Source organism: Lineus longissimus, chromosome 9, assembly GCF_910592395.1.
Source record: "Lineus longissimus chromosome 9, tnLinLong1.2, whole genome shotgun sequence".
Classification (NCBI taxonomy): domain Eukaryota; kingdom Metazoa; phylum Nemertea; class Pilidiophora; order Heteronemertea; family Lineidae; genus Lineus; species Lineus longissimus.
The window spans coordinates 11,793,051-11,815,760 of NC_088316.1; the positions used below are offsets into that span (position 1 = coordinate 11,793,051).

General features: G+C 42.3%; 1 protein-coding gene and 1 long non-coding RNA gene across 8 annotated transcripts; one reads left to right on the top strand and one right to left on the bottom strand.

Annotated features, from left to right (window-relative positions):
• Positions 1-840: 840 nt before the first annotated feature.
• Positions 841-9,077, top strand: LOC135493528 (uncharacterized). 7 transcript variants are annotated; one of them, XM_064780923.1, is made up of 2 exons: positions 841-952; positions 6,136-9,077. In XM_064780923.1, the coding sequence occupies exon 2, from the start codon at positions 6,241-6,243 to the stop codon at positions 7,081-7,083; it is 843 nt and encodes a 280-aa protein (XP_064636993.1). In that variant the 5' UTR covers positions 841-952; positions 6,136-6,240; the 3' UTR covers positions 7,084-9,077. The 7 variants fall into 7 exon arrangements, with proteins under 7 accessions (XP_064636993.1, XP_064636994.1, XP_064636992.1 ...); XM_064780924.1 differs by having other exon boundaries at positions 6,219-9,077; XM_064780922.1 differs by lacking the exon at positions 841-952 and adding an exon at positions 1,103-1,168.
• Positions 9,078-9,867: 790 nt separating this feature from the next.
• Positions 9,868-18,417, bottom strand: LOC135494018 (uncharacterized). The gene is made up of 3 exons (XR_010448342.1): positions 18,300-18,417; positions 17,674-17,814; positions 9,868-10,315 (listed from the first exon to the last, which is right to left on the bottom strand). It is a non-coding gene; the product is annotated as an uncharacterized LOC135494018 (long non-coding RNA).
• Positions 18,418-22,710: the final 4,293 nt, after the last annotated feature.

The following is a 22,710-nucleotide window of genomic DNA, read 5'->3' on the forward strand; positions in this document are numbered from 1 at the left end:
ATTGACGGCTGGTGACTTTGGCCTCCTGGTTGAGACAAGGACAGCTGTCAACATACCCGGCTATTCAGACGAAAATTTCAAATTAATCAAGAGTGGACCTCGTACAACAACTTGATTAAAGTATAAGGCCAATGCCAAAACAACCTGGTAATTGAGTCAACTAAAATTAGTATTAGTATAAATACATCACTGCATTGTTAAAACACATTGAAAATTAATTGAGTAAAAATCATGGGATGGTTGACCAGCTGGACGAGTTGAAAAGAAAAACCAGGCCGGATTGATAACCAACTGCCTGAGTCAAATTCGTCGGCGTCAAAGTCAAAACCAATGAGTGGGGAGTTTTCGCTACCCCCCCCCCCCCCGAAACGTCAACGCGAACGCCTGTCCCATTGTTTGACATCGTGATCAGGAGCACGAAAACAGCCTAAACCAAGAAGTATTATCGTATGTATCGTGTAAGTCTTAACTAACTGACAAGGACTTAATCAAGTCGTAACCAGTATTTAAGAGATCTATTTTCAATTAACACGGCACTTGGAAAAACATGGTTCAGTACCTGAAACTTCGCGATTACTGCTAGACCTGGTGTATATAGGCTTTTATCAATATTGTTCTTCATTAAGGCTGTGCCCCGCGGCCGAGTCAAATACAGTCAAGAGAACTCAACATATTCTTGGGCTTAACATAGTTTTCATTTCCCATTATGTGTTTTGAAGTTGTTGTTCCACGTCGACGTTTGGGGATTGAGGACACAGCCGAGCACGGGGGCACCCATTCACGCCAAGGAAGTCAATCCGCAGCGTGGCGCGTGCAGTCCTTCGGACTCACTTCCTAGCAACGAAAACGCTTGACTGTCCGAATCCGCAGAGCAGCTAGCTTTTCGTCAGTCTTTGTGTTTCACAACATTAGTACGGAGTAGCTGATAACAAAGGAGATTTATTGTCGGAAGGTAAATTTACGTTCATAAAAGTCTTTATGACTTTATCGCTGGCCGTTAATGGAAGTGATCGATATAGAGATAGTGATTTGCTCATGTCTAGCTATTGTGTATGCTTGTCGGTGATCCATCTATATTGTTTGCTCTGTCCTAGTTAGTTTCGTCGGACACTCCTTTCATGTTGCCTGTCATCATTGAAGCGAAGGAGGGCTACGTTGCCCGTCGAAGGTAGGTGTGCTATCAATCGGAAGGAACGTACACTCTTAGAAACAAAGGTTTTCGAGATTCTGAAAAACCATTGGAAGCTTTTCGGCAAACCCAAAAATGCACCCCGTAGAGGTTTTCTTTGAAAAAAAACCCCCATATGGTTTTTGAGATTGTGAAAAACCTCTCAGAGTTTTTCATCGCTGAAAAACTTTTCGTTCGGTGTGCATATTCGTGTTGGCCGAAAAACCATTCGAGCTTTTTCAAAAGCTGAAAAACCTTTATACTTCTGAGAGTCTACCGAGAGTGTACTATCCTACTTACCCTAACATCTTAACTCCTAGCTTACGTGCCAGTTCAAGGTTCGGAGCCTTCTCGTATTCCCGAATGCCAAGTCCCTGCTGGATAGTTTCCTGACAAAAATGGCTCTTGCATGTCAAACCTAAATATGGTTGTATTCGACGGACATTCGGATCTTGAGATACTGGGCCCAATGTACGCTAATTCCAACCACCATCAGCTAAGGCGGCGTGATGAAGCAAAAGATCCTAAGGCAAGCATGACAACAAACGTTTTTCACTTACTGCAGCCTATCGGACGGAATCTTTCATGTGACAATTCAACTATCGTGTTCCCCCGAGATCCCCAGAACCGAATGCATACGTTGTACATTATTTGAACTTTATCGCGTCTTTGAAGCAGGGGAGCGCTGTTTTCCTAGACGCACGCGATCGAGGGACTCGCAATTCAGGAAATACGAGATGACTCGGAACATATTTTGACACGGCGAATGCCCGGAGTTTAGGATGGAATCTTCAGGGTGGTACTGGTTCCATCTTCGATCCGCTAATGGTAAGTCGGTTGTCGCAGGTACTGACAATAAAACAGATGATTGGGACCAGTCAAGATATATCCCAAAAATATTCTGCGGTCTCCACTGACTTTAAAATCAGTCCGAAGCTGCGAAAACCTGTAGATCAGCCCAAACTAACCAGTCGTTTGAAATCTCAGGTCTTTCTTGAGTTTCTAAATGAGCTCTTTGACATGTCAACAATGAAATTAACGATCCAAATGACAATCTGCTACGGTTCAAGGCCCATCTCAACTATAGCGTGCCGCGCAAACGAAAGATTTAACCCTCTCGCACTCACACTCGCCAAACTACGTCCAAACATTTGTATAACAGTAACCATTCTAATTTAAGATTTTTTTATTGCTATAGCCCCATCCTCCTGTCCAACCAAAACAACTCCCTTCTTTCGATAGAAATATGGTGCAAATATTGCGACGTTGAGTGTGCAAAACTCATTGCCAGACACGCAAAAACAAACTCTCATTGAACAGTTTCACTGCAGTTGACACTTTTCTATATGACGTCATTTTAGGGCCGGCACCACACCTCGCAAGGCCAGTCGTGTTACCTGTGGTGAAAAGGCCGTTACACAAGAACTATACTCTCACGAAGATTCTACTGCCACAGTGTCTTCCTTGGAAACTACTTGCTTGACATCGTGCCATTTTGAGGCATGTATGTGGGATAGTTTTTGAGTTGACTACATTGGAAGTTAAAACCACCATCGTGCTGTTTCTGACCGCCTTAACTTAGGTATCTGTCTGAGCTCTAAAGTGCTACCAATTTGTGGTGTTTTAAGTCAGCTTCGAGTGATGCACGTTTAGCACATCTTGCTTCTGATTTGGGTAAAAATATGCTCTTTTGGGTAAAAAAGGCCAAATGAGTTTGAAAAAGTTGCGGGACACCTTCGTATTCGAGACCGCCTTATCCCCGAACGGAAGCGTTGTGCGTAATACATGGCGTAAATGAATGTTATGTGGAAAAAGGCCTTATGCCAGATAAGTATCGCTCAATATCATAACGTATCAAGGTATGATATACAATATATATGATGTATGTAGGTGACATCCAGAACGATTATCATTATAAAAATCGATTATATTTATGGCGCGGGAGTCGGATCCAAGGCTGTCAGTTCCCGTCCGGGTATAGGCATACTGCCTCGCAGCTAGATAAACACCCACCCATTTCCAGTCGCTATACCAACCGCGGTGAAAGGCGAAACATCTCGTTTGTTCAAGTTTTGTCCTGGTTGTGTCCCCGGGTTTGTATCATTTGTGTTTCCGATGGTAGCTTGGTGACGGATTATTTACCTGTTGGCATTGATTCTACTGTGATATCATGTACGCTATTACAGCAAATTAGGCCATTATTCACTCACCTAATGACAACATCGATTCGTGTGATTGGGTTTGAGGCCAAGCAGGAGACTGCTCTGGTAAGTATTATCTTTGTGTCGCAGGATTCTCTGTCGAAGTCACAGTAAGAAAGAAAAGCGATTTCCAGTTCATCCTCTATATTAAGGACACCCTCGGGACAGATTACTGCTGTCATTAATAGGAAGGTGTCCTGATTGGAGAGGTCGAATTGAACGGAAAAAACCAATTTGGGTCCAAAACTATTGTCCTTGATAGAGAGGTTGTCCTCAATAGAGTGGTGTCTGCTTAAAAGGTTCTTCTATAAATCACCCGCTGGCGCGGTAATGCTGGGGCCAAGACACGAACTAAACCGGTGAAGAAGTAGAAATTGTCCCCCGGGAAAAAAATACGTTTACATCACTTTTGTATTCTGACGTGATATGTGGTTCTGGTTTAGGCTATGACCGTCAATTGCTCAGAGATAAGCGCATAATAGAATCCTTTGCTCCCCGGACATTCTATCCTAGGAGAGTTCAAACGTCTACACCGCGCTACATGTAACTCGGCGTGCCTCCAGTCGAAATCAGTGGGATTCGGACAGTGTCAGCAAATCACTGTTGGCTGTGGTTACCGAAGCGGCTAGCAGACGACAGCAAATAAATCGAAAGCACAGGTAGGTTCAACCTCGAATATTTCCTGTGCTATGGCACTCGACGTGGATTCGCTGGTTCTAGATGATAGCTTAAACACATCTGTTAATAGGTTAATATTCATGAAGCTGTCCTAAATAAGTAGTGAAATCAGTGTTTTTGTAGCCCTGGGTACAAATTGCGCTTATATCTACCATATCTGCCTAAGTTGTGATTGTCATTGCACGTGCTGTGTTGTGAAGCATGTACACCAGAATAGGAAGATGTGATAACAAGCACCTGGCTCTAAGTGTTTCATAACGTGACATAAAATGCAGTTATAACTGGCATACTGTCCGCTATGGTTATATATGGACACTGCCATGACTGTACGCTATTTTAATGGTATAACCATAGCGGACAGTCACACAGGTGCACCGACCCTACCATAGCGGACAGTCTGCCGTGTATTTTTGCGTTTTAATTAGTCACTTTATAGAACACTTTGAATCAAGCGCTTGTAATCACATATTCCTATTCTGTTGTACATGTTTCAAAACACAGCCCGTGCAATAATCTCCACAACTTAGGCAATTATGGTAGAAATAAGCGCAAATTGTGCCATGAATTTGGCATAGAGCTACAAAACACTGATTGATCTACCTATTCAGGACAGCTTCATCAATATAAACCTATTAACAGGTGTGTTTAAGCTATCATCTAGAAATACCAACCAGCAAATCCACGTCGAGTGCCATAGCACAGGAAATATTCGCGGTTGAATCTACCTGTGCTTTCAATTTTTTTGCTGTCGACTGCCATATAGCCGCTTTGGTAACCATAAGCGGACAGAGATTTGCTGACAATTTCCGAATCCCCACACTGGAAATACCCAACAGTGGTACTCGGCCAGAGTATTTTCCCGACAAAATAGGCTCACTTTGTGCCAATAGAGTGAGGTCAGTGTGTTGAACCGCCTCAACTAGTTTGCCTACCATTTGATTAGAACTTCGACAAATTTGAACAAGAAATCCGCTATTTGCGAATCGCACAGTTCATAATTAAAAATGGCCAATTCAATGCTAATCTGACGTAATAGAAAGTATAAGCTTGGTGTAGGTGCTCAGGCAATTATGTTAGTCAGCTTTTATTTCAGGTGAAACAAAACATGACAAAAATCCACGAATTTGGATTAATAATTTGTCAATGATTTCTTCGGAAAATATTTTCTTGATAAATAAGTGTTGCGCGGTCCTTTTGATAATCAAAAGCATTGTGAATGAGTTAAACGATATTGGTATGATACAAAAACAAAGATTTTGAGTTCATTATTCTAAAATTGGTTCTTAATAATAGTTTTACTTCGGGCCTACGAATACATGTAATTAGCTGCATGGTTTAACCCTCGTCGACTCTCTGCTGCTTTATCCTCTTGACACACAAGGTTCCGAAATCGGAAAGTCTCTTAATAGCCAGCTCTGCCGGTTAAGGTGGCGATTAGACTTCATATTGGGGTAAGATGTAGCTTCATGCGAAAATACATTTTTTGTGTAATCCTTTTCGTAATGCGGACTGAGTTAAAAGTTAAAGTCAGCCGGGCCGAGAACGGCTCATGCGGCCGGAGCTTATCCTGGTTTCCGGTAGCATCAGAGTTTTTCAAATAAATTTATTTGCCTGTGAGAGAATGTCTTTCCGCCTCTGTAACATCGAGAAAAGGAGTTCCTATTTCAAAGTCTCATTCGAAGGACTGTGAAGAGCCAGGAGCTTTTTCGATGCAGAAAGCTTGATGGTGGATTGGAGGGTTTCTGGTTGGTAAGATGGCAACAGCACGTCCCAAATATAGTATGTCAGTGCCTGAGAAAATAGGCGATGCAGATGATGGTTGTATCGTCGTTTCCATCAAAGAGTTTCGGAAAGCAGCATTTTTAACGATTCTTATTTAATACTCTCGACTCCCGGGGCAGTCCATTTCGTCTTCCTGATTGTGCTTGTGGACCGGGCCGTCCACTGCGTCCAGAGTATAAACATGTTTATACCCATCTTATTTCAACTTATATCCATCTTCTTTTCAGGCGTCACGGAAAATGGCAAATAAATTAAATATATTTCCTTCTTCTTTTCTCCCTTTAACTTTTCTTTTCTTCATTTCAGGCGTCTCGGCGACCGCAATTGAATAATGACAATATCAAAAGGAGATCTGACGAACGTTTTGAACATTTTGTTTGTCGTTCCAGAAATAATGCTACCGCAACCACGATGACCGAGAAGAATCATAAACTGCCGAATCTCGGCGCGAGGCATCCTGTCGTGGCGGCCTCTCCAAGGAATGCGGTCTTGGATGCAGTTGAGGGACACATAGCCGAGGCTAAGGCCCTTCATGCTGAGGGAGCGCACCCGAAACCGTCGCCCTTGGTCAAGCGGTCATCACAGGTGAATCTCTTGGTTCAGAGAAAGATCTCGCAAGGACAGGAGCCGCGTGGCGGAGCAAAGAAATTCGCTGCTTTGGGCAGAAAAGTAGTGACTGCTTTAAGTTGGAAGCGCGTGTTGAGTAAAGCGGCTGCGGATGCACTCCCGGAAGAGCCGAAAAAAGAACCTGAATTAGACTTGCCTGCACAGCCTCGTTTCTGTGCGACGCTTTCAGTTGAGGCCCAATATGCCATGATGAAGGGCTATGAGGATTTATTATTGACAAACCTAAAGGAGAGTTACCCGGAACGAGCGGTATTCTTACCGAGGACACGAACACCGCCGACCACAACGAAAAAAATCGTTGACACTGATTCAGATGATTCAGAAAGTGAGAAAAACGACTCCGCGAATCTTCAAGCGTTGGTTCCCGTGACTAATTATAACAAACAGGTGGTTCCCTTCATGAAGACAAAACCTAAATACAAAGGTCCTAAGAAGAAACAGCTGGTGATAACCTATAGGTTTCAGAGCGCTATGGATATTCTCGATACGATGAGGGACAAGAAAGGTCACCTTGTGACGTCACCAAGGTTGAAAGAGAAAACCATTAACCCCGTGGATAGCTTCAGTTCTTGGAAGACCACGTGGGCAAAGGAGTTCAAATTCAAACCAGTGCCGCTGACGAAATGATCACACAGCGTGGGTCTTTACCCAGAGATTTTTAACTATATAGTGTTGTCGGCCGAAAGCTCGTCGCTCTTTTCAAAAAGTCACCAATCTACAATTTTCGGAATTTTAGAGGGCGGAGTAGACCGTGCGATTTCATTCATCCTAAAATGGCTTCCGACAGAACCGTTACTGACCTAGACATTATGTTACGAAAAACGGCACTTGGCAGGACAATAAGAGAGGATCCATCGCTCCGTATCCATCACTATCGCTAAAAAACCCCACGCATTGGGGTCCTGAATACATGTATTAACCATGCAGTCCCTTCATGAATGTAGTAGAGTCATCTACATGTAGGTTCCCCCACCCAACATGGGCAGACCGGCTACTTAGTATCTACATGTAGCTGGGGGCGGATATATTCCTCTTAGACACCGAGAGACGCCTGGTACCCCTAGCAGTGTTTATGCATGAACCCAAGTGTCTGCACCCACAAAAATATTGAATAAACGACACCCGTTTCGACGATCTGGCCATAACTTGGTGATTTGAGACTCAAGATCGCATCCGCGCACCATTTATAGGCATAGTTTTAGCACAAGGCCTATCAGCGCTAAGAAACACAGCTCTTCCATACATCTTAATTCATCGGAGTTCGTTAAATCTCAACTGCGAAATGACTTCTCCTGTTTACCAGCGAGGGACATTCTGATGTAACGGAGCAGCTCTGGCTTATCCTTGACCCCATGGTATATACTCCCTTAAACTTTAGCCGGGATATATTTCAAATCTTGATGAGATGCAGAATCCGTGGTGGTCAAGATAGTTCTGGTTGTGAACGCGAACATTTCACCGTTTTATCGAGTTATATAGCGACTAGAGTGCCATCTACATTATTTGTACCGAGTGTTGGACCTTTTCGTAACCAGTGTCCTAGCAGTGTTTATAGCGTCGACAGGTACGCTCCAACACGTGAGATCTGGAGTACATTAAGGGCCATGTACCTCTTTTAAACTATGAATTCAAATAAACTTTGAGTGCCTGCAAACGCTTTTGAAATAAGACTCCCCTCCCCCCCCCAATTCTAACCCAAATCGCCTGACCCTGCCCTAATCTCTGACGCGTCCCATCCAACCAAGCGCACAATATTCTCAATGGCCGACCACCCTGTCACGATTCCAACTTTATCCCGTGCAAGGAACGGCATTTTAAAGGAGCAGGTATTATTCCAGATACGGATGAACTCGAAACTCTGGAATACGAGATATCCTCGGAACCTGGTAATACTGGGAGTTTAGTATTTGATTTACTTGGGAGTAAGCGCTAGCTGTCGATAGACGACTTCGATCATTCATAAAACAAGACGCGTGACCAGGCTACGCTAGCCATCGTGCATAATATAGAGATAACACGCTTTTCGATTAGAGTAGCTTAGTAGCTAAATAAGCGCTACATGTTGTAAGACTTGGACATTATCATCATTATTATTACTATCTTTAGCATATTAAGAAGCACAACTCAGCATCCTAGCCAGTAAACAAGGCATTATTTTTTGCTAAAAGGCGACACAGACTACCATATATCTAAAGTGTTTTAATTGCTACCATCCCTTCAGGTAACTTCCATGGCAGTGTGTCTGGTCCACAAACTTTTCTTTGCAAAGTAATTTGATATCGGGGAGGTACTCTGCCAAGTGTTGGGCGCTGAGGGAGCAGTTCTCTATTCTCACCAAGCAATTTGTTTATCTTGGCCTGTTGTTGACAGGTGTGTTGGTTAACACACACAAATTTTTTACGGCGTGCTCCGGTCTCACTGCAGTTTGCACTGGTCTCATTGAACATATATCAGCAGTATACCACACTATCAATTGCGCAACATCAGGCGTTATATATATCTGGCTTCGTATCCAAGTTGAATATTTTATTTCAAGAGACACTCGTGCATATTAGGAACATGCATTGTACAGACCTTTGCTGTGCTCACCGAATATGATAAAATACCAGGTGGTATACACATATGCATATGCACAGTGGGAAAGATATTCTATTTACCTCTGTGATTTTAGCTTGCAATACAGTTGTTGCACATGTTCAAATGGAATAGTGACAAGTGAGAACGTGTGATGACACCAGTGCAGTCACAGGTTCGTGAAATTAAGAGCTCGACCCCCCCTCACAGGCCCCCAATCGACTGCCCCCCCCCCCCCCCCACACACACGTAGTAAGAGCTATTGAGATGCTGTATTAAGGTATACGTTGTCAGGAAATCGGAAGTCTTGGTCAATAGCATTGCGCGAAGTTGCTATTTATAGCTCACAAGGTCATTTGCATAAGATATTGATGCCGTTTTAGTCACATGACAGTCGGACATCGACACTTATTTCTACGCATTTGAGCTTATTTCAAAGTCAATTATCTTTGACCCTGCATTGTTTTTAGCATGAATGATACCATAGAGTCAGAGAGAGAAATATTCAGAACAATTATGAAGTATTTCCAACACTCGGACATGTGCCAGTTTGAATCTAACTGCCCTAGTTGGAAAGCCTGAATCCATTACGAAACCGCATGTTTGTCCGACATTGCCTGTAATTCAGCGATGGGGAAAATAGAGGGCAGCAGCTGCAGAGACGTCATCTTCGCGGAATGCTATTATGTTCTACCGGTGACGCTTTGTCTCGTCATTATTTAATGCATGTTGATTTTTAACCGCTTTTTACTATCATATAAAGTATGTCATCATTAACTGAGATAATTAATAAATAACACCAAGTAGAATGTAGTATTTATTATGAAGACGTGCCGATTTACAATTATATTTCACAGATACCCAGATGTAGCCGAATTCCTCTCCGTAAACGTTGCTGAATTCCAAAAAGTACTAGAATTCGGCTTCATAGCTAGCAGGAACGACGAGAACGATTGGACTGACACAACCAGGCCGAATCGGGCTTGGCAGCTTCACCGAGTTCCCATAGACGGCAGAATACACTTTAGCGTATTTTGTAAATCAGATGATAAAGAACGTCAATATATAAAGTGTTGATTGTTGTCTATACAAGCGGTATACTATGTCCAGTTCATTATGAACTATTCGGTCATAATTTATTGCCCACGTGCAGTAAGAGGGTTGTCCGAAATCTCTACAAACGACATACACAGATCTCGTCTGGCTATTGGAACTCACGAAGGGCGTATGCCAGCTAGTTTCCTTAGGTACCGACATGTCCAGTAATTACCATTTTGGCATCGGACTGCAAGAAGAAAGAAAATGATAAATGCTTCATAAGGTTTTCTCGACGGACATTGGGGAAAACTCGAAAAATCTTACGTATTTCAGGCTTAAGGAATTGAACCCGAGGCGGAGGACCTTGGTTGAGTTACCAAGACACTCTCGGGTGGAGCTAAAATACAGTCTAAACCCGAGCCGACAGGCGAGGGTTTGGACGAAATTTTAGCTCCACCCGAGAGTGTCTTGGTAACTCAACCAAGGTCCGAAGCCGAGGGTTCAATTTCTATTCTAAAATACCTCAAACTTAAAAAGATAGGCCACGAAAATAACTTGAATATGTGCGAATTTGGCAAATTCCATCCATCGCCGGCCCGGCCGGAGCGCCGGTAGCGCCGTTGTTTACATTATGTTACGGCAACGTTGCAGAAAATGAGACATGTACATTTTGTACAGCGCGCATAGGAAGTCCGCATCGGCTCGCTCAAAGTGATGCTAAAATCCGCGCAAATGGGCTATTTGGAGCGTTTTTCTCGGCAAATATGTGTAGTGCTCATTAAAAAACTTAGGGTGGTTGATGCTTCCCCGACTGATTTGTGTTTGAAGCAGTGTTTTGAGAGCCTCAAACTTCTGAAGTGAGCTGAAATTCCATTGACGTGACGTGTGCATGGTTTCCACATTTTAGTGCAACCCAAGGGAACTTTGGTAGAGCATCTTGGTTGCGTGTCCAAAACACTCCGCTCTCAGAACGAGGCTTATGCATTTTCCATTTAAAAGTTGACTTTACGGTACCAAGGTATTTTAGAATTGTGAACAAAACAGGGAAATCACATAGGAATGTACCCTTTCTTAGATTTCTGTGCTCAGCAAAGAAAGGTACTAACCTCCTTAACTATAAATAACCGGGGCAGGAAAGTCTAAATGCTGACCGTGAAGTTCAACATCGATGGATGGCCACCCTGTCTGGATACCATAGCATGTTATCAAAGTGTATAGGTCACTTATGTTGAATGTTCCTTATCGAATCCTTGTAAATGAAATTGACAAGTGTAGAGTTCTATATATCACTATTATTCATGATAACTAATAAGAGGTAGTACAGTACAGAAGCCATGTTGTCTAAGAAGGAAGTGATGCTGAGTTAGTTACAGCAAGATAATGATAGGTGGCAATAGTATAGATAATACATTCAGGTAGACATACGGTAGTATGAGTCATCATACAGTAAGGTTAAACTGAAACATCTGATAATACTACATCTCCCTCCTTGAGATATTAATCCACACTGGAAATAAGCAATGTTAGTAATATACAATCAATACAAGGTATATATGAAACTAATGTGAAGATATGCAAAATAAACCTTATCAGCTTAGAGTTGTCTCACAAGAAATTGGGTGATCAGTCCAATGATTTGGAATCAATCCATAGCGTCATTTTTTCACAATGTGAGTGTACATACCAGCTGTACCTAGCACTTGTAACATCCGGATTATACGTATCATTAGTATCAGTCTGTGCATGAGAATCGTGTAATATGAGTAATATATAATAAACATGCATAAAAAAAACAAGTTTCTCAATGATTTTGTAAATGTCACTCATTCAAACACACACACACAGAGTTCATTATGTAACACTAATGAATCAGAGTTTTTTACAGGTTAAGTCTGTCTGGTGGATGTATTGCTCGACCAGATCTTGTGGTATATTGGTTGTTGTCTGGTTGCATTGACACAGCAGGTTGCGGTACCTGTGTATCAGTTTCATGTGAAATGTCCAAGTCGGTGTTATTACTGAACTGCTCCTTGGTGGTATGGAGTTGTGAACGGTTTCTCCTATATTGTCCTCCTTGATCGGTTTCGACAATATACGACCGAGGTTCGGACAGTTTCCTTGTGACCTTGGCAGGTTGCCAATGTTTTGACTGATTGTCTCTCATGCGGACAGATTGGCCTTCCTCTAATGGCGGTAGAGGTGCTGACCTTGCTGTCTTATCATAGTATGATTTCTGGTGGTTTTGCCTGTTCACTAGTTCAGCTTTTGTAATGTCATTGTCAATCTGTTGCGATTTCAGTGAAGACTTTTTCATTGGAAGTAGTGTTCTCGTGTTGCGGTTCATCAGGAGCATGACAGGGCTAGGCAGGTTATGCGATACAGGTGTGGCCCTGTAATTCAAGAGAGCCAGATTTGCATCTTCTCCTGCATCTAGTGCTTTCTTGATGAGTTTCTTCACGGTTTGGACACATCTTTCAATCGTACCATTGCTTTGTGGGTACAATGGGCTGCTTGTTGTGTGCTTTATCTGATAGTTCGCGCAGAATGATCGGAAGGTGGCGCTAGCATACTGAGGGCCGTTATCGCTTACGATCTCCTCAGGAATTCCATATTCGCTGATTACCGATTTGGCATAGGCTACAGTCACTTCCGAGCTCAATGATTTTCCGAGTCTGCGAACAACCGGAAATTTTGAGTAATAGTCTACAAATAGTAGGTAGTGAACCTGACTATGTTCGAATAGGTCCGTGGCAATCTTTTGCCATGGATATTGCGCGATTTCATGCGGTATCAATGGTTCATGTCCTTGGCGATTTTGATACTTTTGGCATGTGGCACATGCTTCTACTGTCTGTTTCACTTGATGTGTGATTCTCGGCCAAAACACTGACATTTTAGCGCGGAGTAGGCATTTTTCCATGCCCATGTGTCCCTGGTGTATGAGGTTTAGCATTTGTGGCCTCAGTGCATCTGGTACAACGAAGCGATTGCACTTGAAGATAATGCCATCCTCAATACTCATGTCCTCCCGGTAGTTCCAATAATCCATTACTTCAGGAGGGCAGTCATTTTTTGCGGCAGGCCATCCTTCAATGACATGCTTTTTCAGTATCTGGAGAGTTGGATCAGCAGCCGTAGCGGTGCGGATCTTTTCGATGTCATGGTTACTTGAGTTCACTGTTTCTGTTATGTAATGTACCGGAATTTCTGGAATCTCTTTGTGATCTGTTGCTGATGAGAGTTTGTTTGGATCTACACGCGATAATGCATCTGCTAAGACATTGTCCTTTCCTGGTAAGTAGACCACTTCTACATCATATTTCGACATGCGCAAGAGTAAGCGCTGCAGGCGCGGGCTGCATTTTGAGATTGGTTTTTTGTGGTTTATGGTCGGTTTGTACTTCTACGTGTTTCCCATATACATAGTGGTTGAAGCGCTCTAGTGACCAAACCACACCGAGCAGTTCCCTTTCGATGTTGCTATAGTTCTGCTCTGTGGTAGACAGTGTACGTGAGGCGTAAACCACTGGGCGGCCATCTTGAAGAAGACAAGCGCCGAGCCCCCGGAGTGAGGCATCACTTTGGATTACAGTGTCCTTCTTTGGGTCATAATAAGCGAGATTATCGGCGGATACGATAATATCTTTGAGCTTGTCGAAGGCTGTCTGGTGCTCAGGATTCCGTGCCAAGAGATGTCTTTCTTGGTCAAGTCCCTGAGAGGTGCTGCCACGGTTGCAATACTGGCATTGAACCGGTTTAGATAGTTGACAAGACCAAGAAATGATTGCAGATCTTTTACATTATCAGGAGGGGCCATTTCAGTGATCGCGCGGACCTTTGCTGGATCGGGTTTCATCCCGTCGGCGGACCACATGTGACCAAAGAAATGTGCGTCCCTGATCTTGAACTGTAGCTTGTCTTGGTTGAATCTGACGTTGTTGTCGCGAGCCGTTTGTAGTAGGTTGAGAAAGTTTCCGTCGTGAGCTTTCTCTCCGATGCCATACACGATCAGGTCATCGGCGATACCTGTAATACCTGAGAGTCCTTCACACAGTTGGTCCATTTTCTGTTGAAAGATATCTTGACTGACAATCAATCCAAATGGTAATCGGTTGTAGCAAAATCTACCGAATGGGGTAGAAAACGTGGTTAGCAATGATGATGCCTTATCTAAAGGTACCATCCAGTAGCCACTGCGGGCGTCCACTACCGAAAAGTGGGTGGCCCCAGCAATCAACGGTGCAATGTCATCGACTGTCCTGGTGTAGGTATGCTCGCGTTTGATAGACTTATTGATCTCACGGGGATCAAGACATATTCGGAGTCCTTTGCCAGCCCCCTTATCCACGACAACAAATGAGTTCACCCATTCAGTTGGTTCGGTGACCTTTGAGATGATCCCGAGTTTCACCATACGTTTCAACTCTGCTTGAAATTGGTCCTGTAAGTGTACTGGAACTGAGCGTGGAGGGTTAATCACAGGTTCAGCGTCTGATCTCAGTTGAATATGATAAGGATCTCCTGGAAAGCATCCAATGCCTCTGAAGACATCTCCATGCTCTTCCAGGACCTTTTGCTTGGTGAGCGGTTCGGTGATTTCGGAAGGTTTGTTGACCTCGCAGTTGATACGAATCAGGTCAAGAAGTTGGCAGGTTTTTAATCCCAGTATCGTCGCACCAGAGTCTGTAACATCAAAGCTAATTGGGTGTTTCTTTCCGTCATGACGTATGTACAATGTGCACGATCCGTAGTTGGCTATTTCGGTGCCACCGTATGCGATTAGCTTAGCCTTTGGTGGCGTTAGCTTGTGGTTTTCTGGGAATAAGCGGTCAACTTGCGATTTGGAAATAACGTTGGTTGCGGCTCCGGTATCCAATTTGCACATGATTTGTGAATATCGCTTGTGGTACTGTTGCGTAGTAACGGCGAATTTTCGAATGATTTCTGGCGCATTGACACTATCGACTTTCGAAACCTCGATTGATCCTACGAAAAGGTCAGAGAACTCCTCCTCGATTTCGTGTAATCTTCGTGATTTTCCTTTTGATTGGCACACTTTGTCGTAGTGACCAACCTTTGAACATGAGCGGCAGGTGGCGTTCTTTGCAGGGCATTTGTCTCTTTTGTGGAAGCCTCCACCACAAAAGAAACACGATTTCGTTTTCGAATGATCCCGATCCCGATCCTGGCGGTCCGATCGAAATGTATGTCTGTCCTGTCTGTAGTCTGTAGATTGTCGTTTGAACGGCGGTTTCCGTTTCTTATGCACGGCATGTACTGCATCCTTATCGACTATTTCCTTTGTTTTCAAGGTCGTTGCTTCGAATGTTCTGGCGATTTCGATAGTTTTGTCAAGGGTTAGCCCGTTCCCTTGGCTGATACATTTCGTACGCACTCTGTCCTCTTTTAAGCCAAATACTAGAGTGTCTCTCAGTATTTCCTTTTCGACATCAGCAGCATAGCCACAATCTGCTAGTGAGAGCCTGGCCTCGATCAGAAATTGCTCAAACGATCTGTCTCCTTGTTGTAATCTGTGTAACTTGTGTCGTGCAACGAGAAAGTTTGCCTGAGGGTTAACATATTCTTCGAATTTTGACCAATAGTTCTTAAGTACTTTTTGATCTGCTGCGCTGAGACCCCATGAGTTGAAGAGGTCCAACCCACGGTCTCCAGCCCAAATGAGAAGATATTTACACTTAACTTCTTCATCCTCTGCCTTTAGAGGTCCTTCGAAGATAACTTCCACTTTCTGCTTCCACTTTTTGTAACGTGATAAAAGTTCAGTCCCAGAGTCCCAATCAATGGACGGGCCTTGGTTGATGGCTGCAAGGGCTGATGCCATTGTGAAGCACGAATGTATTGGAAAATGTACTGGATCCACCCCTTAGTGCATTTGTACAGACTATGTATATGCACTGCGGAGAACAAAGGAATCACAAAGTTGCAAAGTTAATGTTCATTTTCCACGTTTCCTTGGGCACGGTTCGGAAAAACACTTCTGACACCATGTTGAATGTTCCTTATCGAATCCTTGTAAATGAAATTGACAAGTGTAGAGTTCTATATATCACTATTATTCATGATAACTAATAAGAGGTAGTACAGTACAGAATGTAGCTGAAGCCATGTTGTCTAAGAAGGAAGTGATGCTGAGTTAGTTACAGCAAGATAATGATAGGTGGCAATAGTATGGATAATACATTCAGGTAGACATACGGTAGTATGAGTCATCATACAGTAAGGTTAAACTGAAACATCTGATAATACTACAACTCATAGGTTATAAGTCAGCTATACGAATTGGGTACAGAAAGCCTCCTCATCAGTAATGTTAGGGTAAATGATTCTTAGATCAATGATTTTTAGAACAACGTCGCAAACATTTCCGAAATGCCTGCATTGTAGGAAGGCAGAACACGGACCGGTTGCTCAAAACCAGTTTTGTCACTAACGCTGGCGTTAACTTAACTTGGCGTTAATGCTATGGGCTTAACTGAAGGAGATAACGCCAAGTTAAGTAACTGAAGGAGATAACGCCAAGTTAAGTAACTGAAGGAGATAACGCCAAGTTAAGTAACTGAAGGATATAACGCCAAGTTAAGTAACTGAAGGATATAACGCCAAGTTAAGTAACTGAAGGATATAACGCCAAGTTAAGTAACTGAAGGATATAACGCCAAGTTAAGTAACTGAAAGGAGATAACGCCAAGTTAAGTAACTGAATGAGATAACGCCAAGTTAAGTAACTGAAGGAGATAACGCAACGTTAAGTAACTGAAGGAGATAACGCCAAGTTAAGTAACTGAAGGAGATAACGCAACGTTAAGTAACTGAAGGAGATAACGCCAAGTTAAGTAACTGAAGGAGATAACGCCAAGTTAAGTAACTGAAGGAGATAACGCCAAGTTAAGTAACTGAAGGAGATAACGCCAAGTTAAGTAACTGAAGGAGATAACGCCAAGTTAAGTAACTGAAGGATATAACGCCAAGTTAAGTAACTGAAAGGAGATAACGCCAAGTTAAGTAACTGAATGAGATAACGCCAAGTTAAGTAACTGAAGGAGATAACGCCAAGTTAAGTAACTGAATGAGATAACGCCAAGTTAAGTAACTGAAGGAGATAACGCAACGTTAAGTAACTGAAGGAGATAACGCCAAGTTAAGTAACTGAAGGAGATAACGCAACGTTAAGTAACTGAAGGAGATAACGCCAAGTTAAGTAACTGAAGGAGATAACGCCAAGTTAAGTAACTGAAGGAGATAACGCCAAGTTAAGTAACTGAAGGAGATAACGCCAAGTTAAGTAACTGAAGGAGATAACGCCAAGTTAAGTAACTGAAGGAGATAACGTCAAGTTAAGTAACTGAAGGAGATAACGCCAAGTTAAACTGAAGGAGATAACGCCAAGTTAAATAACTGAAGGAGATAACGCCAAGTTAAGTTAACGCCAGCGTTAGTGACAAAATTTGCTTTGAACAACCAGGCCCTGGGTTGTCAACGTCGGAGTTGAATATGCGTCGCTGCTTTTGTGGAATACTGGAAGGTAAAAACTACTCCTAGTTAGTCTTAACTTCATGATGAGAGAGGGCTTGCCTCAATACTCACAGAAAAGCTGTGGACACCACTCCTCCATGCACCTGCTGTAATAGCGAGACGAACGAGTGAACCAACGCGTGCACCTATCGTTGAAACATGCAGCTCTCATTGCGTCTGTAACCATAACGATCTCATTGGGATGGCAGCAAACTGAAGAAAAAACGCGATTAAATTAAAAAACAAAATATTCCAACAATATGTATCCTCTGATGACCCGATCCTAACATTGTTCAGATTATGAGACACATTGATATTAATGGGCGATCGTTAATAAAAATGTATTTGTCTCAGAATCAATCTTTTTAGAACAACTTCGGCTCAGGCGTCGGCGAAAAAAAGATGTTTCTTGCAGATTTTTAACGAACAGTAGTGTGTTGCCAAAAAGGCTCCCCGCGCCCTACCCCAATGACAAAAAAGTTTAATCCCTGCGCTGGAACAATATAACTTCAGGGTTTCCCCGCAAAAATGGCAAAAGAGTACCCCAAAGTAACTTTTAAAGAGTTTGAACAGTTTAGAATTACATGTATAGGCAACTTCATGAACGCTCCTAAATGAACACCTACTACGTAGCATACTGTTTGCACAGTAAACACTTACTTACAAAACATGCATTTCTTCAAAAAGCATTCGCTTACCTTTCAAAGCAAATACGACGTAAAACATAACCATAAGGTGTCCGGACTTCATCGCGGGTGACTTGCTTCCCTTACTCCGTTTTCTTTCAAATAAACTCAGTTGTCGTCAATATTTATTTCATTCATGCACAAGTGGCTGGTTGTAGGGCAATGGGTTATGCAAAGGGGAGAGAAGGTGAAATACATTTGAAATAAAACAATAGAAAATTACAATGCAAAGAGGTTTAAGGAATTGATACCGAACTGGAGGTGTTGTGTGGGTTTAAATTAATTCTTTTCGAACTAAATCAACAGAAAGAAAATCCAATACGACCTGTTTATTTACATGACGTAATACTGCGTGACACTCCTACTCCACACTCGGGTCATACGCGAACTCGGCCGATAGTGACGACGTCACCGGCTTCGCCTATGTGTCGATTTCGATCAATCAACGAATATACGGCTCCATTCCATGTATACGCAAGCCCTTACACTTATGAGCTACATTTTGATGGCACATTGTTGATCAAACTCAAATTACTACCAGAACCCTACTCGTGACGAAAAAGATAACACCCTCAAGGTGTTAACTTAAATCCCGCATAAAATCTGCTGTGAATGATTTTGAAATCAGAGTGGAATAAACCAAAGAAAAAGCATGCTTTTTGGGGCAGTTCGTTTCATACTTGCGTTGTAATTGATGGTCTCCAAGTGCAGAAACACGATTATGTAATAGACTCGGCCCTGATTGATGACGATGACAGCATAGAAGAATGAATAAGTCTTGTCATGAGTTTTGTACTCAGCAAGGGCTCTTGTAATATGTAAAGAGCAATCTCTAGTGAACTCACACAACTGTTTGACATGGGGGAGCCCCCCAAACCCCCGTCCTTCTGACATATATAGCCAGTACATTGGGGGATGAGTCCCCCAAACCCCCTCCCCCGTTCTCTGAAAGTGACAGGTTTTAGTCAGTACATTGGGGGAAGGCCCCCCAACCCCCCCCATTGGACTCTAAAAATAGAATTCCTTGGAGACGCTGAACAATAAGGCCCCATAAAGAAATAGTCCCCGCCCCGGTAGCTGTCTCATATCAGCTGGAAGAAGCAGCTCTTTGTGGTGAAATAATAATTGAATGCATGTCATGACACCCAGGAGCTTTTTCTCATTTCTGAAACAGTTGCATGGTTGGAATGAATTTCCAAATCAGTCCGTCAAATCTCTATGCAATGAAAATTGAAATGTCACAACTGTCTCCACCGACGTTGTCCTGTATGTCCTAGCAGACGATTTTTAAATAAATGATGTGATTGATATACTTGTAGATTGGAATGAATTATTTCTTCAATGATATGAAAATTGAAAACCCTCTGACATGCCTGAGTACAAAAATGCAGAGGCAAGACACACCATGCATGTCATGACACCCAGGAGCTTTTTCTCATTTCTGAAACAGTTGCATGGTTGGAATGAATTTCCAAATCAGTCCGTCAAATCTCTATCCAAATGGAACTTTAAGACCACTCTATATTTGTGCAGTAGTGTTAAAACTGACTTTTTGAAGTAAAGTACGTAAATCGAGAAGAAGAGGATCGTTTACCTCGTCTGCAATAAATGTCACAACTGTCTCCGCCGACGTTGTTGTCCTGTATGTTCTAACAGACGATTTTTAGATACATGACGTCCCACACCCGCACTTCAAGACAGTGGCGCCGGTGTGAATAAATCTACTTGCGTGATTGGTCAATGGCTCATGACGTCATGAAATAATTGCGTCACGAGGAAGGAAACAATGGGAATCATGGTAACTGTGGTTGCGGTGCGTCGTGAAAGCAGGATCGGCAAGCGCGGCCCGTATGGAATGCGACAAAACTGTACCGGAACCGGAATTGTCATGGGTCTGCACTTTTTTTTCAGATTCGATGGACATGATGGATATATGAATTTTGTTTACACTTTATATACATACGTAACCATTACACTCACTACGTTGTGTGAGTTATAAGAAATTGACGTATTGAACGCAGAAAAGGACTCACAAAACAGACTTTTTGATCCGTTTGTGGTTATCTGTGGGCGGTTGTGATTAGATGTGAGCTAAAAATGTAGTTTTTTTTCGTGTAGCAGCCATGTTATCTGAGTGCACAGCCGTACTAGCCAGGGCATTTTCATCGATGCTGGACGATTCGACTTTTGTACAACTTAAGAGGGGGAAAAAATCAGTCCCATATTTGATGACGTATTTTGCAAAAATTATAAGTATACGTGATGACACTAGTGCAGTCACACGATTGGACTGACACACCGCTGTTGCTGGTGCTTTTGCCTCAAAGTTAAAGACTCTTCTTTTTAAAGACTATTTTGTCGTCTGATTTTATCTTCTCACTTATGTTTTACTTCAAATACTTATGTTTTATCGTCACATGTTTTTAAAATGCTCATGACTTATTTCATGTCCTGTAATGCTTATGTTTCATTTCACGGCCATTTTTATTCATGTATGTACAGTGCATAGAAAACTTTTATGTTAACCTTGCACTTTAATATAAATAAATTATTATTACTATTATTAAAACCAAAACCTCGGCTCTGCCTCGATTTTGGTCTACATTTTAGCTCCACCCTCGCAGTTTTGGTGAGACAACCAATACCTCCAGTGCGGTATCAATTCCTTAAATCAATCTGCATATTGATGTATTTAACCTATGAATTCCCATCTCCACATTACACTACATGGTTATACGTCACGTTTGCAAAAAGGCCTTGTGCGTGATACATGTATACGTGGCATTTTCGTAAGGCTGTCTCATCCTTTTTCTCTACGTACATGTACCAACCTATCCTCCTTTCATGTCCCATATCGCAAATCGTTTGACTAACATAGCTTAGTCAGTATGACTAATCCATGACTAATTAAACCAGGCAGAGGTTGATAACTTACTAAAAATCGGTCAAAGTTCACTACTAAGTTGAGGTTCTCAGTGTGGATCATCCAGATACAGCACAAGGTTCATTCGCAATAGAATTAGCTAAGTCCAGTGATGGTCATTTTCAAGAGCCACTGAAATCTAACATATTGGGAAATTACTGGACGTTTGCAACTTTATGCTAAAAGGGTAAGCGCAGTGCAGCAGCATCAACAGCACGACACAAGTATGAAACCCAACAAAAACAAACAAACTACTTGATTGCAGTTCTTAATTATTCTAGATGATTTGTTGTACGTGCATAAAAACAACAGCATTCGGGAAAAAAAACAAAACATCGAGGCTGATCATGTTGACGATTCCGATACGGCCGCAATTTTTGGAACATTCCGAACATTTTCGAGTTCACAAAAAACACTTACGTCCGACACAAGCGATGTCATTCAAAACTCTTAAGTTCATCAAAATCCTCGGGTAATGATGTTTTATCAAGGAAACGAGATAAGAAACAAGGAATTCTGGCATAAACAGCGGCCTTGCAGGTCATCCACGACCATAAGTTTGGCACAGTCACATAGAGCTTATTAAGATGTCAACTTGTGGTAAAATACAATGCTGGGATGGATCAAAGCGGAATTAATTTTCAAACTGTGGTTGATTCTTAATCTACAGAGTCCGGCTATCATAGAAATATGCTTTTTGACAATATAATTTATCCGCCCCAGCCACATGTTGATACTAAGTAGCAGGTCTGCCCTATTTTTTTAAAGTCACCAAAGAATCAGCAGACCTTTCATTTTGATTGGCAGCAACTTAAAGTTTTTTAATGTAGAAACATTATGCATTTGTTTATTCGTTACAAAATATTTAGGTATATGTTGTAAGGAATAGAAATATTTTTTAAGGAATATGTAATATTTCTACTCTGATGACTTTGAAGATACCCCGGATAGCAAGATGTTCCATGTAAATGGGTAAATAATTTAGATTCGGCATGTTGGGTGGGGGAACCTACATGAAGATGACTCTACTACATTCATAAGGGACTGTATGGTTAATACTGCATGGTTAATACATGCAATCAGGATCCCAATGCGTGGGGCTCCTACAATGTTTCCAAACCAAAGGAATCTCAGCCGCATTTGACTCCACCACGGTATAGACCGAATCAAGCCTATCCTCTATTCATAGCAGAAATTGACTAAAGGAATCTATCTGAAATTCGATTCAATTGTATCGATTCGATCAGCTGCAAACTTTTCAACAACTGAAGTTTTAACATTCCGATTTAGAATGAACCGCATTGGCTTAAAGTGTAAATGCACTATGCACAAATTTTCACCAAAGGCGAACCACGTCGAATCACTTCAGTCATCAAGTGTGACAGGCGACGGTTCGAGCTAAGCGGGTAGTAGACAAAATTTAACCACGATTTGCGACACCTATCTGCGCAGAAATCATTTGCGCATCCGGAACCACCCTTGCCTTGATCGGGCTACAAA